Source organism: Arachis stenosperma, chromosome 5, assembly GCF_014773155.1.
Source record: "Arachis stenosperma cultivar V10309 chromosome 5, arast.V10309.gnm1.PFL2, whole genome shotgun sequence".
In the NCBI taxonomy this organism is placed as follows: domain Eukaryota; kingdom Viridiplantae; phylum Streptophyta; class Magnoliopsida; order Fabales; family Fabaceae; genus Arachis; species Arachis stenosperma.
In genome coordinates, this window is record NC_080381.1 from 18,551,812 (window position 1) to 18,568,609 (window position 16,798).

Genomic DNA, 16,798 nt, shown 5'->3' on the forward strand with positions numbered 1-16,798 from the left:
AATTATATTTTTTTAACGACTCAATCAGTCAATGAAAACTGTTCCCAAAGAAACCAAAAGGAAAAGAAAAGAAAAGAAAACTACTACTAATAAGAAGAGAGGGGAATGAATGAATGAATGAAGGACAGATTGACAGCAATAGAAAGGTGGCCGCAGAAAGGAAAGAGCGAAGACACGGGAATCGTACCTACTGGAAAGCCACGTGGCTGATCTGTTTCCCCCCCCTCCCTTCCTTCTTCCCCCTCCATAAATATATTCGCATCAAAATTTGCATTCCCATTCCCAAATTAATTTTACATAACCTCTCCCACTATAACCATCTCTTTCGCGTCACAGAATTCTCGCTTCCTTACTTACTTCCAAAAACAAAATGGCTTCTCGCGTCAGCATCAACTTCCCTTCTTCTACTCCACCTTCCTCCCCTTATTTAAATCCCTTTCGTTCTTCTCATAACAACCTTCCTTCTAATAATACTCAGTCATTTTCTTCCCACTCTTCTTCGTCTCTCAACTCCTCTTTAACTACCTCTAATATGGCTCCTAAAACTGTCCTCGTTACCGGCGGTGCCGGTTACATCGGCAGCCACACCGTCCTTCAGCTCCTTCTCGGCGGCTTCAGGACCGTCGTTGTTGATAACTTGGATAATTCTTCCGAAGTTGCCATCCACAGAGTCAAGGAGCTCGCCGGTGAATTCGCTGGCAACCTCATCTTTCACCAGGTCGGTCCTACTTAATTTAGATATGCTTATTTTTCTCTTGAAGAATCCTTATGTAGCTTTTACCGATTTGTGCTTGCTGTTTTAGTATTTTATTTTTGTTAATTTCTGTCATTGGATTCGATTTGAGCTGTGTTTTTATGATTGCGGTGGGTCCGAAAACAGCAAAAGTTGTGTGTGTTTTTTTTTTCTTTTAAATCTTTTTTTCTCTCTCTGTGACATTGTTGCGTCTAAACAAGACGCCGACAGGGTAAAGTTTAGCTGTGTTTTTTAGAGTAACGGATTAGGTGCTCTCGGTTTCAATTTTCAAATTCAACTTACAAGTTCATGATGTACTATTTATTTGATTTGATGGCGAATCGGCTGGTATGTTATGTTCTTTAGATCCAATCTTGTTCTAGTAGTACTTTCTATGTATGGTGTCAAATTTGATCCACAAGTTACATCTTTATGTACATAATTCACAATTCACAATTCATAATTCATTTGTTGATGTAACCTGTCTTGCCTTTTTTAAATCCAAAATTCAACTCAATCGTGATGATTTTTTGGGAACTCGAGACTTTTTTGGGGGGTTAAAAAACTAGTGGTTTCCTTATTTATGAAGTTTGGTTATCAGGGCTGTAGCTTGATTCTACTTTGCATGTGTCATTACTAGGTAAACAACTTAAAACATACATGCTAAGCACTTTTTAATCATGAAATTATGTGTCTTATTGAGCATATTTGAAATCAGTTTATTTGGATAGGGATTGACTTGTTTTCATTATGTTTTAATCACTGCAGACTGACCTCAGAGACAGAGCTGCACTTGAGCAAATATTTGCTTCCACAAAGTAAGGATTATGGCACAAGTTTCAGTGATAACAATTATAGTTTATATGCCCTTCCTTGTTGGTGCTTAATGTTCGGTTATAGTTGTGCTTGATCTTTGAAATAACCGTTCTTATCTTTTTATCATTTTTTGTAGGTTTGATGCTGTGATACATTTTGCTGGACTGAAAGCAGTAGGTGAAAGTGTGCAGAAACCGTTACTGTATTATAACAACAACTTGATTGGGACCATCACTCTGTTGGAAGTGATGGCTGCTCATGGATGCAAGAAGGTAAATTCATTGTTGTTTTTGGTCCTGCTTGACAGTCTTCATCTGCATGGAATGAATATTATCAACAGTGTCAGACTTCTATGATACTGTAATGCATTATGTTTCTAGTTCCTTCTTACTGCTTGGAGTATAATTTGTATGGCCTATTGAATTTCCTGAATATTGCTTGTATAATATTCAAATTTCAGTTAAGTACTTAAACTACATCTGTGGAGGAATATTTTTGAGAACATTGTCAAACCATGTGTGACTTTTATGTTGCCTTTTTCTTCTGTGCTGCTAGTTTTTCCTTCCTCTAAAATGATGATACATAGTTGTAATTATGCTTATTTAACTGATTTGTTATTTATTTGAATGATTCCAGCTTGTGTTCTCATCCTCTGCCACCGTATATGGTTGGCCAAAGGAGGTTCCATGTACGGAAGAGTTCCCTCTGTCAGCAATGAATCCATATGGACGAACTAAGGTATGACTTGCAGAGTAAACGGTTTTGATATGGATCCCTACGTAGTTGCCATAGTGCTGGTTCTCATGTAAAATGAATGTCATATTCATATGGATGATCCGTTTCTTATCTGTCTTAAACGATTAAGTTGGTGTCTTTCAGCTTACCATTGAAGAAATTTGTCGTGATGTTTACCATTCTGAGAAAGACTGGAAAATAATATTGTTGAGATACTTCAACCCAGTGGGCGCACATCCTAGTGGTCATATTGGGGAGGATCCTCGTGGAATTCCAAACAATCTGATGCCATTTGTTCAGCAAGTAGCAGTTGGCAGGCGGCCTGCACTAACAGTCTTTGGAACTGATTATAATACCGTTGACGGCACTGGGGTATGTTCTCATTGGTTGTTAAGTTCTCTCCATCTCTGTTGGGTGCGCAAATTATTTCCAGTTTTGAAGATCTATTTTTTTATTTAGTCACCGAAGTTGGTTCTTGTGTATTTCTCAGGTTCGTGATTACATTCATGTTGTCGATTTAGCAGACGGGCACATTGCTGCATTGCTTAAACTGGATGAACCTAATATAGGTATTATTTGAAATTTATCATCTAGTTTGCTCAAGTTTAGATGGACTCTCAAGGCAGTAGCAATGTGTTAAAATTATAGGGCATTGATATTTATTGCGTGTGTATACAGGCTGTGAGGTTTATAACTTGGGCACTGGAAAGGGGACATCAGTGCTGGAGATGGTTAAAGCTTTTGAAAAAGCCTCTGGAAAGGTAATAGACTCGCTGCTATTTATGGTCTGGTGATCTGGTACCTGTTTGCTATATACTTCTTGTCAACCTTGGTGTTATTTGCATAGCAATCCTGGGTCTTTTTTCTTCTGGGGAATTTAGAACTTTTCAGAGAGATATTCATGTAAATTCAGTGTAGTTATGCAGATGTAACATTGGTACTCAACTATGATTATATATTTGTTTCAGAAAATTCCACTTGTGATGGCTGGCCGAAGAGCTGGGGATGCTGAAATCGTTTATGCATCAACAGAGAAAGCAGAAAGAGAACTTAAGTGGAAGTAAGTGCTCGTTTGCTTTCTTGCGAATAGCTTAATGAAACATGTTATCCTATTTGCCGATTTTTTTTTCTTCTCTTGCCATTATGTCTATTTGTTGTCAACCTGTATATGATATATGATGATGTTTCAAAAAATGGTGAGAGAAAATTTGGAGGAATAATTTTTCTCTAGAGTGAACATTAATATGCTGTGCTTGATAGGCATTCTCCTCCTGAGTATCCTGGCTAATGTGGCTATACTATGTGAAATTACATCAAATAATTTTCTTCATTCCTTTTTGGGTGATGAAAAGTTCTCACTTACGAGATCTGTTTCTTCAAGTCTGCAACTATTATGGAGAATTAGGGAACACTGACAGATCTATTTAGGGTAAGCTTTTGGCTTACAAATTTATCTTACTTGTTGGCAGGGCAAAATACGGCATTGAGGAGATGTGCCGTGACCAATGGAATTGGGCTAGCAAAAACCCTTATGGCTATGGATCTGAAGATTCTAAAGACACTACTGATTAGTTTTGATAGCCGTTAGACAAATATGTTCTTTTGTGAACACGACCACACACTATAGGTCTTGTAATTTAGTTCTCCATAGTTTGTAATTTTTTACTCTCTCCATAGTATTTTCATAGTGGTATAGTGGTTCTGTTTTGATTCACAGTTAAATGGTAAATAAGTAGTGGTTTTATAGTGCTGTAATTTTAAAGTTCCATAGGTTCCCCAACATCACAGGTTATTGTTATTATAGTACTTGGGCTGTCTGATGTTCATGTTGAACATGACAGCGCCCTGTTTTGTAAAGTAATACATATTTCATTTAGAGTATGACTAACAGGTTATTTCACCTAATTAGTCAGACTGGCGGTAATAATAATATATCAAATTTTGCATTAGTTCTCTCGTGTTTGTGTATATTCTGTCAATATTCCTGCTGTGCTAAAGCTCCATAGCTTCGAGGTTCGAGCCACGGGAATTATTGCTGAAAAAATTGTACTTAAAAAGTAGAGCGGCGTTTTAAATAATTATTGTAGTTCTAGTTTATAATTATTAGCAAACCAACTTTCATTATTAAATAGTTAATTATGATGAAAATATGGTATTGAGACACAGAATCTCAATTTCCACACACACGAAAACAGTGGTGCGTGAGCAAGGTGGGAGTAAATACAAGCCCCACACCACGGCCACACCTAAAAAGTGGGCAATTCAAATTCACAATCATCGCATGATAACATTCGAATTCGAAAATTGGAAGTTCAGTTTGGGGGAAGAAAGAAACAAAAATCTCTACAACGACTATGTGAAATGGCAAATGGCATCTTAGCGGGAAACGTAAATCCATCGCAATCCAAACTGCCATTTGTCACTTATATATACATGGTGTCAATTGTCCAATTGAATTGTTAAAAGGTAAAAAGTAACAGAGTTATCTCTTGGAAATTTTGATTGGATTTCTCATTTCTTACATAATGATTAAGAAAGATGAAAGGTGAAAACTGAAAAACACTAATTTTGAAGAAAGGTGAAAGTCTCCCCCAACGGTCCACAAAATTACTCGTGAGACGAAAATATCGCGAGTTGAAGACTTGGAGACTTAAGTATATACCGTTGTTTTGTTACAATAACACGCACGGATCCATCATCCTCTGTGGAAGCTGAACTGAAACCACGCAGTATAGTTGATAACCCACAGAATTGAGAATTGAAGTAAATGGAGAACCTAATATCTTTGGTGAACAAAATACAGAGAGCATGCACCGCTTTAGGTGACTACGGCGAAGCTACTGCCCTCCCTACTCTCTGGGACTCTCTTCCCGCCATCGCGGTCGTCGGTGGCCAGAGCTCCGGGAAGTCCTCCGTCTTAGAGAGCATCGTTGGCAAGGATTTCTTACCAAGAGGATCCGGTAATTTTTGCTGCTTACTAGTTACATTAGTTAGTTGCTTGCAACTGTCATGTTATGGAACTGAAGTGCTGCAAGGTGATTTTCGGCTTTGCAGGGATCGTTACTCGGCGACCGCTTGTGTTGCAGCTGCACAAAGGTGAAGAGGGAAGCAAAGAGTACGCTGAGTTTCTTCATCTTCCCAGGAAGAGGTTCACTGATTTCGGTATTTTTCTCAATTTCTATCACTTTTCTTCATTCTTTATATCTTGTTGCTTTCAATTTTGTTTTACCTGTTTCTGCATGCGTCTATTTTATGATGAATTGAAATTTATCATCTTAAATGCGTGTAGCTGCTGTGAGGAAGGAGATTCAAGATGAAACTGATAGGGAGACTGGAAAAACTAAACAGATTTCAAGCGTACCAATTCATCTTAGTATATATTCTCCCTATGGTATGTCTCTAGTTTCATTTTCGTATTCAGCTAGTTCCTGATTCCTTTAGACTATCCCTAGGTAGTGAATCAAGAAGCTAGAATTTGAAATTCATGTCGGGTTGTTGAATCTTTTGCAGTTGTTAACTTGACACTCATCGATCTTCCTGGCCTTACAAAGGTAGCTGTAGGTAAGAAAACAGAATTGTAATGAGTTTATTGTCCTTGTGGGATTTTTATTGTTATGGAAACTGTGGGTAGCATGATGCTAACTGATGATTTTGGAAAACACAGAGGGTCAACCAGATAGTATTGTGCAAGACATTGAGAATATGGTTCGCTCTTACATCGAGAAGGTTGGCTTTCTATTGGATTTGATTGACAAGGAAAATGCCTGTAAAAATATATATGAATTCTGAATTCTGAATTAACTAGTTTCATGCTTTAATTGATTACTAGTTTCTACAACTGGTAACAGTCCGATATAATGAATTTGACTTTATTTTGCAGCCAAACTGTATAATTTTGGCTATTTCACCAGCCAATCAAGATCTTGCAACATCGGATGCAATCAAAATTTCCCGTGAAGTGGATCCCACTGGTAATTTATTATTTTATTTTCTTTTCTTTAGGCTTCAATTACTCCTCTTTTTCCCTCCATTTAATGTATTTTCTCTTCAATTTCACCGAGATTCTAACGTTCGAACTATATGTTTTATTCGAACAGTTTGAAGTAAACAAACTCTGTGTTCTAATTCAAAATTTCCCCAACCTTTCAGGAGAAAGGACATTTGGTGTGTTGACCAAGATTGATCTTATGGATAAGGGTACTGATGCTGTTGAGGTATGTCGGTCAACTTTTTGTTCTAATTGGGCAACATGAAATGATATGATGTAATTCTTTATAAAGTATCAAAAAATCAAAGCTACTCACAAATTTACACAAAAATTGTTTCGTGCTACCATGTTATTACTGAAATCTTGAAGTTGAAGATCTCCCTTCTACTTATTTCCTTTTTTCCAAACTTGGCTATTGGTTATCCGAGTCTGAGGTGCAAAAGCAATAATTCTTGATAGCTCAAATGGAATTGGAACCTTCTGGTGGATGGCACTTCTTACACTCAGCAATAGCTGTGTGCACTTATCTTCTAAAAGAATATGATGATATTCCTTACTTTTTTGACGGTTTCCCCATCCTCAGATGCTGGAGGGGAGAGCTTTTAGGTTGAAGTATCCCTGGATTGGTGTTGTCAACAGATCACAAGCAGATATTAACAAGAATGTTGACATGATTGCTGCTAGGCGTAGAGAACGTGAATACTTTTCTAGTACCCCTGAATACAAACATCTTGCTCACAGAATGGGTTCTGAGTATCTTGCAAAAGTGCTTTCAAAGGTACTTACTGAACATCAATTGGCACCTTATATTTTTGGGTAATTTCTGTTTCATTGGTTTCTAATGATCAAATCTCATTGCTTTGATAAATCTCAGCATTTGGAAGCAGTGATCAAGTCCAAAATTCCAGGCATTCAATCTCTTATTAGTAAAACCATTGCTGAACTTGAAGCTGAATTGAGCCGTTTGGGAAAGCCTATTGCAGCTGATGACGGGGTAATTTTGCTCCTCCTAGCTCACACATAATCTTTGGTTATTTATACATGTCTAGTTCTGAAGAAGAAACATATTTTTACTCTCTTGATTAACTTTTTTTATGTGGTTAATGAAATCTCCATTCCATCTGTTCATCCATTGATTCTGATGTGCTGATTTATGATATCTATGGTGATGTGAAAATGGTATAACCTCAGCTCTCCATTTTGAAGAATCTGTCTGATAATTGATTGCAAATTGCATGCAGGGAAAGTTGTATGCAATCATGGAAATATGCCGCTCATTTGATCAAATATTTAAAGAGCATCTTGATGGCGTGTATGTGTTATATTTTTGTGTTTGTTCTAATATTTCGCTTCTCTGTTCCTTCCATTGTGCTATTATCCTTGTTCTGTTCATTTCTCTAACTTCAATATTTTGTCAATCTGTTGCAGGCGGCCTGGAGGGGATAGAATTTACAATGTCTTTGACAATCAGCTCCCTGCTGCTTTAAAAAGGTTGCAGTTTGATAAGCAGCTATCAATGGAAAATATAAAGAAACTCATTACGGAAGCTGATGGATATCAACCTCATCTAATAGCTCCAGAACAAGGATACCGTCGCCTCATTGAATCTTCTTTAATTACTATCAAGGGACCAGCTGAGGCAGCTGTAGACGCGGTATGAATAAAATGGAGAATGGTGATAATATAAATTATTGTGGCATGCTCATCATCCCCGGTCACAATTACTCTCGTCCTTTTTGCAGTTTGATGCAGAGGAAGTGACATAAATCCTGTTTTATCATTTATTATTTGCAGTTATGTGTATCTCTTTCAGTTTTGAACTACAGTGAGATTATTTTTCAAACTTTTATATTGGAATTACTAGTTTCTATATCATTGCTAAGAAATCATTCATTCATTCCTGCAAAAATAATTATTGTCAGCAATGAAAAGTATTGGTAGCAATGGGATTTCATTTATGGGTGAAAGTATGAGAACGGATACGATGGTTGGTTTATATGTGCAAGTCTTCATATTTTCTGTTTCTCTTGTTTCATATTTATTGATTTGCCATTTAAATGTGTGCTTCCAGGTTCATTCCCTTTTAAAAGACCTTGTTCACAAATCTATTAGTGAGACTCTGGTATGTTCTTGATAATGCAAAATTTTTATGCTTCTACTTTATTTCTTGCTGCTTTTGTTTATTTATGCTTAATAGGTTTGGCACTTCATGCTGGCTGGTTCTATGATATTGCCAAGTTTAATTTATCAACAAGGTTCTTCTTGCAATAATTACTAAAATACTTGTCTTCGATATTGAGGTTATTGTTAGGGACTTCAGTATTATCGGGCGCCCAAAATTCCACATCGGGTAGTATGAAATGCTTGATGTTGTATTTGAGGAGATTGATCCCCCCCACCCACAAAAAAAAACCCTAATAGCTAGCTTTTAAGGTGTAATTTCTGGCATAGGTACTTAACAGTTTAAAAAACTTTTGGAGTTTTCAGGGAGTTCTTTTGGTCAAGTAATTATGATGCTGTTTTTCCTGCTGATTAATCTTCTCATACTAAGAGCTGTAATCTCTTTCTTTTGTCCATTCATTGAATCATCTGGGGTTCCCACTCAAATCTCTCAGCTGATTTTATATGTTGGTTCGGTTGACACACAGGACTTGAAGCAATATCCTAGTCTCCGCGCTGAGGTGGGGAATGCAGCTATTGATTCCCTAGAAAAAATGAGGGATGAAAGCAAGAAAGCAACACTACAGCTCGTTGATATGGAGTGTGGCTATTTGACTGTTGATTTCTTTCGAAAGCTTCCTCAAGATATTGATAAGGGTGGCAATCCTACACACTCAATCTTTGATAGATATAATGATTCATACCTGAGGCGAATCGGTAAGTTCTAGACTTGGACTCAAAAAAATTCGTTTTTGCTTAGTGAATATGACATGTCCATCTTCAGTTTGTTGAAAATGAAGTTAACTGCTGAAACTCACCGTATATAAACAGGGAGCAATGTTTTGTCCTACGTTGGTATGGTTTGTGCGACTCTACGGCATTTGATTCCCAAGTCAATTGTCCATTGTCAAGTGCGAGAAGCCAAACGAAGCCTACTTGATCACTTCTTCACCGAGCTAGGCAAGATTGAGGTGAGAACAAATCTCTTTTCCATTGTTATATTTTATATTTTGCTTGGTTTTCATTTTGTTTTGTATGTTTCAAAAATGTAAGCATTGAGCCATTGATGAAAAAGGCTGCATAAATGAATACTTTCTTTTTAATGTAGCCTAAGCGTCTGTCTTCATTGCTGAATGAGGATCCTGCAGTCATGGAAAGAAGAAGTGCCCTCAGAAAGAGGCTTGAGTTATACCGAAGTGCACAAGCGGAAATTGATTCAGTTGCTTGGTCCAAGTAGATGTCAGATGTGTATGGATGTGTATATAATATGTATAAAATGTCGAGTATAGTACTTCTTGAAGTTTGTCCTTGACTCTTTCAGACATCTCTTTTACTTGTTCTTTTGGGCTTCGAATTGTCCTTTAAATTTCCCATGAATTGTATTGTGACTTTATATTTCATTAATGCAAGTGGTTTAACATTCTATTCTTTTTTATTAGTTTTTAACTTTTATTGACTTTTGAAAGGGGGAAAAAAAAATAAGAGGAGTTTGGTTGGGACTTGGATACGTGAAGAAGGATAAAGGGATAAAAGAACCGAATAGTCAATATCTAAATAAAAAAAAAAATCAAAAGCTTTTATTCTAATTTTTGAGCGAGTTTAACTAATTCCGCTAGCTCACTAATAAGGGGTAACAATTAGTAAATTTTTCTTTTGAATTTTTTTTTAAAGGGAATGCCAATTCAAAATCTAATAAAAAAAATCTAAAATCTAAAAAAAAACATCTAATATCATTAACGACTTAATGTCTTTTTCTACTAGGACTTGTCGTGTTGTTGTTGCTGGGTTCCGCCTTGCTACCATCGTAGGGTTTTAGCCGCTTCGTCACAGTTGGGACAGCCCTTTACTGCTCCCCATCATCTATGTGCATCCGTGGGCTTTCTCTCCGTCATCGCGGGGCCTGGCCTTTGGTTCCTCTCCTGTTGCGTTGTGCTCTACTGCACCGCCATGGTTGGAGTTTCAGTCATTCCATCGTTGCTGGGCAATAATTTCGTTGCTACCCCAATCATTGCTGTACACCTGCTCTGTCTCTCCTGTCGTGGGTCCAAGGCGTTGGTGCCTCTTCCCGCCGCGCTGTGCCCTGCTGCACCATTGTTGCGGGAGGTTCAGCCACCCCTGGCACTTGGTCTGCTTTCCTTTTGCTGTCGTGGGTCTTGGGTTTGATTTTCTCCCTGTGCTTTTTCTCTATTTTCTATTTAGAAAGAAAGAATGGGACACGATCCGGCAACTACGTCGGAGAAGCACTCTCCACAGGAGGAAGATCTGTTACTGCGAAGCATCAAGAAAGTTGAATCAAATGGACATGAAGCCTTGCCGGATGTAGATACTGAATCACAAATGCTAGGGATGAGGTGAACATATAGGTGAAAAAAATAACCTCTACGAAAGTTGTGATGGATATGGTCACTAAAGAGAATATGTTAACTGCAGTTGCGAACGAAACAGATGCTCACGCTGGGGCGTGGTCGTATAAGGACTGCAGGATGGTACTAGAATGATGCTATCACAGGAAGATATCTATCAACTGGTGGTTGAAGACTATAACCAATGTGAGACTAAGGATATGCCTTATGAAGCGTAGGGTCCCTTCAATCTAAAACCTATAGTGAAGGTGTCATTAGAAGAGTTTTGAGGATTAGTGTAAACTATGTAAATATTCACTAATTGTTAAATTATTCGAGAAAAGTCTTGGTTACTAGTCAATATAGTCTTAGGTGAGTGAGTTTGGTCTCGAAATGAGGAGGTGAAGATCATTTATCTCATAGAGGATATTTTTTTGGATTTGGTTTACGAATGAAGGAGATTATCAACATGCACTTATTGAAGGACCTTGACAACTAGCATATCACTATCTTTTAGTACAGCATTGAAGAGCTCTGTTTTAACCGTCTAGGAAGACAATGCAAAAATTAGCAATATGGGTGAGAATTCCAGATCTTCTGGTAGAATTATATACTAAAAAATTGTTCTGAAGAGCAGGAAAAAAATTAGTACAATGTTAAAAATAGACCAAAACACTTCCATCCACTCTAGGGGAAGTTTGTGCGCTTGAGTGTCGAAATTGATCTCTGGCAAAAGTTGGTATCAACAATTCAGGTGTTGGATCGATACTTTAGAGTTAAATACGAAGGATTGCACTTGGTGTGCTTTGGCTATGGCAAGTATGGCCATAGACTGAAAGCTTGTTAGGAAGGAAATTAGGGAAAAGATATTCAGTTGTTGCCGAGGTTGACTAAGAAATCCCCAACTGTTTCGCCTCAACTGGAAGAAGTAGATAATTCTGGTTTGGTTCCAAACTCCTCAAACTCAGATGTCCAATCAACAAAGACTACGGATGCAAACTACAGAAAATTAGGAGCAAGAGATAATACAAAGACAAGAAAAACTTCTAGTACGTTTGGGCCGTGGATGTTAGTGAAAAAAACCCAATGAAGGTCGACTCGTAATAAGGACGTTATTGACCTAGGAAAAAAGAGACGCATATCTCTGGATTGCGCTTTCAAATTCTGGATAATGAGGAGGCTCACATCTCAGATTATGTTTAAGCACAAAAAATGGACAGAGGGGTCAAACAACCTCAAGCCAATATCTCGAAAAGGTGAAAGAAACAATCTCCTCCAAAAATGGGCCCGGCTAGTAAAATCCAACTTCATGTCAGTCAGACAAAGAGTCAAAGTGTAAGGAATGATAGCATAAATGTGAGGAAAGGAAGTGCATAAAGTTCAGAGGCTACAATAAAAAAGGCAAGGAAGTAATCACATCCAATCAAATAAAGTATTTGAAGAAAAAACAAGAAGACTATTGGATGACGTTGAAAATGCTTAAACATGTAAGAAATTGGGTGGGAGATGGTGCATTAGCTTAGTGAGGTATCTCGTATGGTTGAACACATTTGCCATTCCAGAAAGATCTTATAGTAGTGGAAGCGATTCGCCAGAGGAATGGGTCAAAGCTCGCAGTGGCAAACACGCCAAACCTAAGTGCGCCTGGGGTAGGGGTAGCTACATCGTCAACTAGCATTCCGACCCCTGTTGAGGATGATTCGTCGAGTATGGCGGTAGAGTAACCCACCAAAGCTTTCAGTCTTGGTCAAAATTGACTAGTGCCTCATATTTGTTTCTCTCTAAGTGAGTTTTGATGAATATTCTAACATGGAACTACAGGAGGGGTTGGAAGCAAGGACTTTTCCAATTTGCTATGAGAGTTGTATTGTAGATGCCATGCTAACCTCGATTGCTTTCTTGAAACGCATGTCTCTAGTGCAAAAGCATGTAACCTTGCGAAATGGTTTGGATTTTCAAACTAACATCTTGAATAAGGAGTTGGTTTTTCTAGAGGTATCTGGATACTGTGGAACTCTAACAGCTGAAAGATTGATGTTATTAAGTCTCAAAGACAGTTTGTACACTTCAAGGTAGCATATGGTATAGATCAGTTTTAGCATTTGACGGTGGTTTATGGTTTCCCTCATTTTGGGTTACATTATGCTCTGTGGGAAGGCTTAATGAGAATTACTGATTCCTTACATGGTGAGTGGTGTGTGGGCGGTGACTTTAATAGTGTGTTATCAACGGCAGATACATGGGGTAACTCTCAACTATGAAGAGACTAATAACACTTTGCAGACTGTCTCTTAGGATGTGCGTGGCAAGATATAGGGTTTCAAGGCCAACCTTTCACTTGGCAAAGAGGATCAACTAGAAGAAGACTATAGATATATATATTGCAAACGATGCATGGTCCCAAAGATTTAATCAAGAAGTAGTGAAACACCTTCCAAAATTAAAGTCTGACCTGCTCCTATTCTTTTTCATTTTGCTGAGTCAAGTGGCGAATATTCTTCTCGGCCTTTTAGATTTATTGTAGCTTGGCAAACATATGCAGAATTTAAGAAATTTCTGGAGAGTAACTGGTAGAAAAATAGACCCTTGAATGAAAATATTTCAAAGTTTATGGATGTAGCAAGCATTGGGACAAAGACGTATTTAGAAACTTGTTCGAAAGAAAACACCGACTGTTTGCAAGATTGGATGGCATTCCTATTGCTCTTCGGTTTGAGATAAACCATTTCTTAGATAATTTGCAATCCTCTCTGTGGAAGGAGTTGGAGATAGTGCTTATTCAGGAAGAGTTTTACTAGAAGTAGTGTTCTAAACAGAGGAGGAAATACCTCCTACTTTCATAGCATTGTGACTTCTAAAAAGAGGAAGAATAAAGTGACTATGTTAAAGAATAATGAAAGGGTTTGGATAGATGATTCCCAATAACTTAAAGATCTTGAGGCACAACACTTTCACAATTTACATATAGAGGATATACCTTATGAGAAGTTGGAGTCCCCTAGCTTGTTTCCTCCACTGACTGAGGAGGAAAGTCGACTAGATAGTATAGTAACTGATGAAGTGATTTTTTTCGTCCCTCTTTGCTATAGGTGCTTGGAAAGCTCAAGGACTTGATCGCCTGCCTCCGATGTTTTACCAGAGTAACTGGGACTCGGTTAAATGGTCTTTGGCAAAGTTGGTGAAGAAAGTATTCGTAGATCATGAGAAATTCAATGCAGTCAACAGCACTTTCATCTCCTTTAGTCCAAAAAGGGACAATTCAAAATCTTTTAGTCAGATTAAACCGATTGGATTATGCAACGTCACGTATAAGTTGATCACTAAAATCATTTTTCACAGGCTCAAAACAATTATGCCAAACCTTATTAGTCTATCTCAGTGCAATTTTGTTCTAGAGAGGCAGAGCACGAATACTATTCTAATTGCTTAGGAAGTTATTCACATAATGAGGACAAAGTAAGGATAAGTTGGATATATGGCGATCAAGATCGACTTAGATAGAAAGCATATGATAGATTAAATTGGGAATTTATCCTCTCATCAAAGCTGGTCTACTAGAGAGATTGATTAATTTGACTGTGAAATGTCACACGTCAGCAGAAATGAAAGTCCTATGGAATGGTATCCCGTCTAGTTCCTTCCTTCCAACCAAAGGTATTAGACAATGAGACTCCATGTCCCCCTATCTATTTATATTATGTGTGGAGAGATCATCTCAGATCATCTCGGTGGAAGTAAATCACAAACTTTGGAAACCAATTGTCCTTAATAGAGGTGGTCCAGAACTATCTCAGCTTTCCTTCGCAGATGATACATTTAGGGATGAGGCTGACATCCAATTTGGATAAATACTTTGGAGTCTTCTTGCTGCATGAACGTACAAAAAAGGAAGATTTTCAATTCATCCATGATAGAATGATATCTCGACGCGCAAAACCTTTATCTTGCAGGCAAGGTCACTTTGGCCCAAACAATTAGATTACCACTGAGTGTGTGTGACAAGATTGATCAAATCTGCAGGAACTTTGTGTGGGACAGCAACAGTGCTGGTAGGAAGATCCATTTAGTTAGTTAGGAGAAACTATATTTGCCAAAAAAGTTTGGCAGCTTGGGATTCAGACTGGCTAGAGTAGTAAACAATGTTAATCTCTTGAAATTAGCATGAAACTTGGTGCAAAATAGGAATACTCTTTGGGTCAAGGTAATCAGAAAAAAATATAAATATAGGGAGAATATTATTCCCATCATCAAGAAATTCCAATCTTGTTCAAATACTTGGAAGGATATCGCTCAAGTATGGCCTAAATTTGAAAGAAATTTGGTATGGCAGATCGGTGATGGTGATAGCACCCGATTTTGAAAAATCATTAGATCTACGACGTGAATAAACTTGAAGACTTTATTCAACCAGATATATCAGAGGATATGCTGAATGACATGGTCAGTAAATATGTAGCAAATGGAAATTGGGATTTAAGTAAAATTAAGGAGGTTTTAGGAGAGGACTGTATCACCATTTTCTCATTCTTGAAGGCTCCAAAAGCAAACTTGGGAGATGATTAGGTAGCGTGGCTTCTTAATTCCAACAGTAAATTTAGCATTAAGTCAGCATGCTCTATCTACTTGAACGCCTCTGAGGACTCTAAGCTGAATTATTTTTGAGAATTTAAAAAGTTGAAGCCTCCTAAAGGATGCATACCTTTCTTTGACTAGTTGCTAATGAAGCTGTTTAGACAAATAAGGTTTGAGCTCGCAGGCACATGACCCAAGAGGATACTTGTCTATTTGTGGTTCTTCTTCAGATTTTTTACTCCACATCCTTCGCGGCTGCAGATTCGCAAAGAATACGTGGAAGAGCATTGAGTTCTGGTACATTCTTTAGTCAATCCCTCCTTCCCTGGTTGTTGAAGAACTTTTCATTTCAATCCCATTACCAAGGCATTTATTGGCCCTTGTTGTTTACTTGCACCCTATGCTCTCTTTGGTATCGTTACAACAAACATATTTTTTTAGAGGGACAATGCAGTAGATGAAGGTAAGATCCATGATTTGCCTGTGTACTTAGATAAATAGTATAACTTAGTGCATGAGGAGATAGCTTGGGCAAAGAAAAGGGCTGAGTGCTTTGCTGAAAAATAAATTCATTGGATCCTTCCAAACCCTCCTTTCATTAAGCTAAATTCTGATGGCTCTGTTACAAAAGACGGCCAGGTAACCTGCGGAGGTATGTATATTAAGAGATCATGAAGGTAAATTTTTAGCTTGTTATAGCACAAATCTAGACCTGTAAGGTAACTTTAGTAGAGCTCTGGATATTCTGTTGGAGTTGGGCTTAACTCTAATCATTGGATACATGAATGCTTGTATGGAAGTGGATTCCAAAGTAGTATTAAGTCTCTGTCTTCAAGAAACCATCGAGTTATACTCTACAAGACCATTAGTTTTGGCTATTAAAGATCATTGTAGTAGGATAAGCAATTGGAACATCATTCATGAATTCCGAAAAGTGAATGCCTTTGCAGATAGATTGACATGGCAAGGACATGAGCTTCAGTTGGGATGCCATTTTTTCTTCTCTATTTTTCTCATGTACTTCGTTAAGTTTTCAAATAGACTTCATTGGAACTGCTTTCTCTAGAATAGTTTCTATATACTTTTCTTTCTTTTTGGGCTTTATGTCCTGATGTTTATAAAAAATCATTTTAAAAAATTTTAAAATTTATTTTTAAAATTCTAAAATAAAAAGAAACATCTAAAACATAATAAACAAAAACACCTAAAACTTAACAAAAATGAGATATCCAAAACCATTTTAAAAGTTACAAAACCTAACGAAACAAAACATCTAAAAATTTGAAAAAGAACATCCAAAAATTAAGCAAGAAACATCTAAAACTATAAAAAAAAATTCAAAATCCAAAAAGAAGAAATATCCAAAACTTAAGAGGAAAAAATCCGAAACTTAGGAGAAAAAACATTAGTAAAAAAATCATCCAAAACGAAGAAAAAGAGCGATGCAGTCAG

At 37.4% G+C, this 16,798-nt stretch overlaps 2 protein-coding genes across 3 annotated transcripts; both read left to right on the top strand.

The window, feature by feature from the left end:
* The first annotated feature begins 282 nt into the window (after nucleotides 1–282).
* LOC130982977 (UDP-glucose 4-epimerase GEPI48) lies at nucleotides 283–4,233 on the top strand. 2 transcript variants are annotated; one of them, XM_057907135.1, is made up of 9 exons: nucleotides 283–718; nucleotides 1,502–1,551; nucleotides 1,686–1,821; nucleotides 2,186–2,287; nucleotides 2,429–2,656; nucleotides 2,775–2,853; nucleotides 2,963–3,045; nucleotides 3,253–3,344; nucleotides 3,754–4,233. In XM_057907135.1, the coding sequence occupies exons 1-9, from the start codon at nucleotides 371–373 to the stop codon at nucleotides 3,854–3,856; spliced, it is 1,221 nt and encodes a 406-aa protein (XP_057763118.1). In that variant the 5' UTR covers nucleotides 283–370; the 3' UTR covers nucleotides 3,857–4,233. The 2 variants fall into 2 exon arrangements, with proteins under 2 accessions (XP_057763118.1, XP_057763119.1); XM_057907136.1 differs by lacking the exon at nucleotides 283–718 and adding an exon at nucleotides 941–1,081.
* Nucleotides 4,234–4,866: 633 nt separating this feature from the next.
* LOC130982978 (dynamin-related protein 5A-like) lies at nucleotides 4,867–9,859 on the top strand. Its single transcript, XM_057907137.1, has 15 exons — nucleotides 4,867–5,244; nucleotides 5,339–5,446; nucleotides 5,574–5,675; nucleotides 5,795–5,845; nucleotides 5,949–6,010; nucleotides 6,165–6,255; nucleotides 6,434–6,498; nucleotides 6,856–7,050; nucleotides 7,147–7,266; nucleotides 7,514–7,584; nucleotides 7,701–7,926; nucleotides 8,344–8,394; nucleotides 8,921–9,149; nucleotides 9,264–9,403; nucleotides 9,541–9,859. Exons 1-15 carry the CDS (start codon nucleotides 5,052–5,054, stop codon nucleotides 9,667–9,669), a joined length of 1,833 nt encoding a protein of 610 aa, XP_057763120.1. The 5' UTR covers nucleotides 4,867–5,051; the 3' UTR covers nucleotides 9,670–9,859.
* The last annotated feature ends 6,939 nt before the right edge of the window (nucleotides 9,860–16,798 follow it).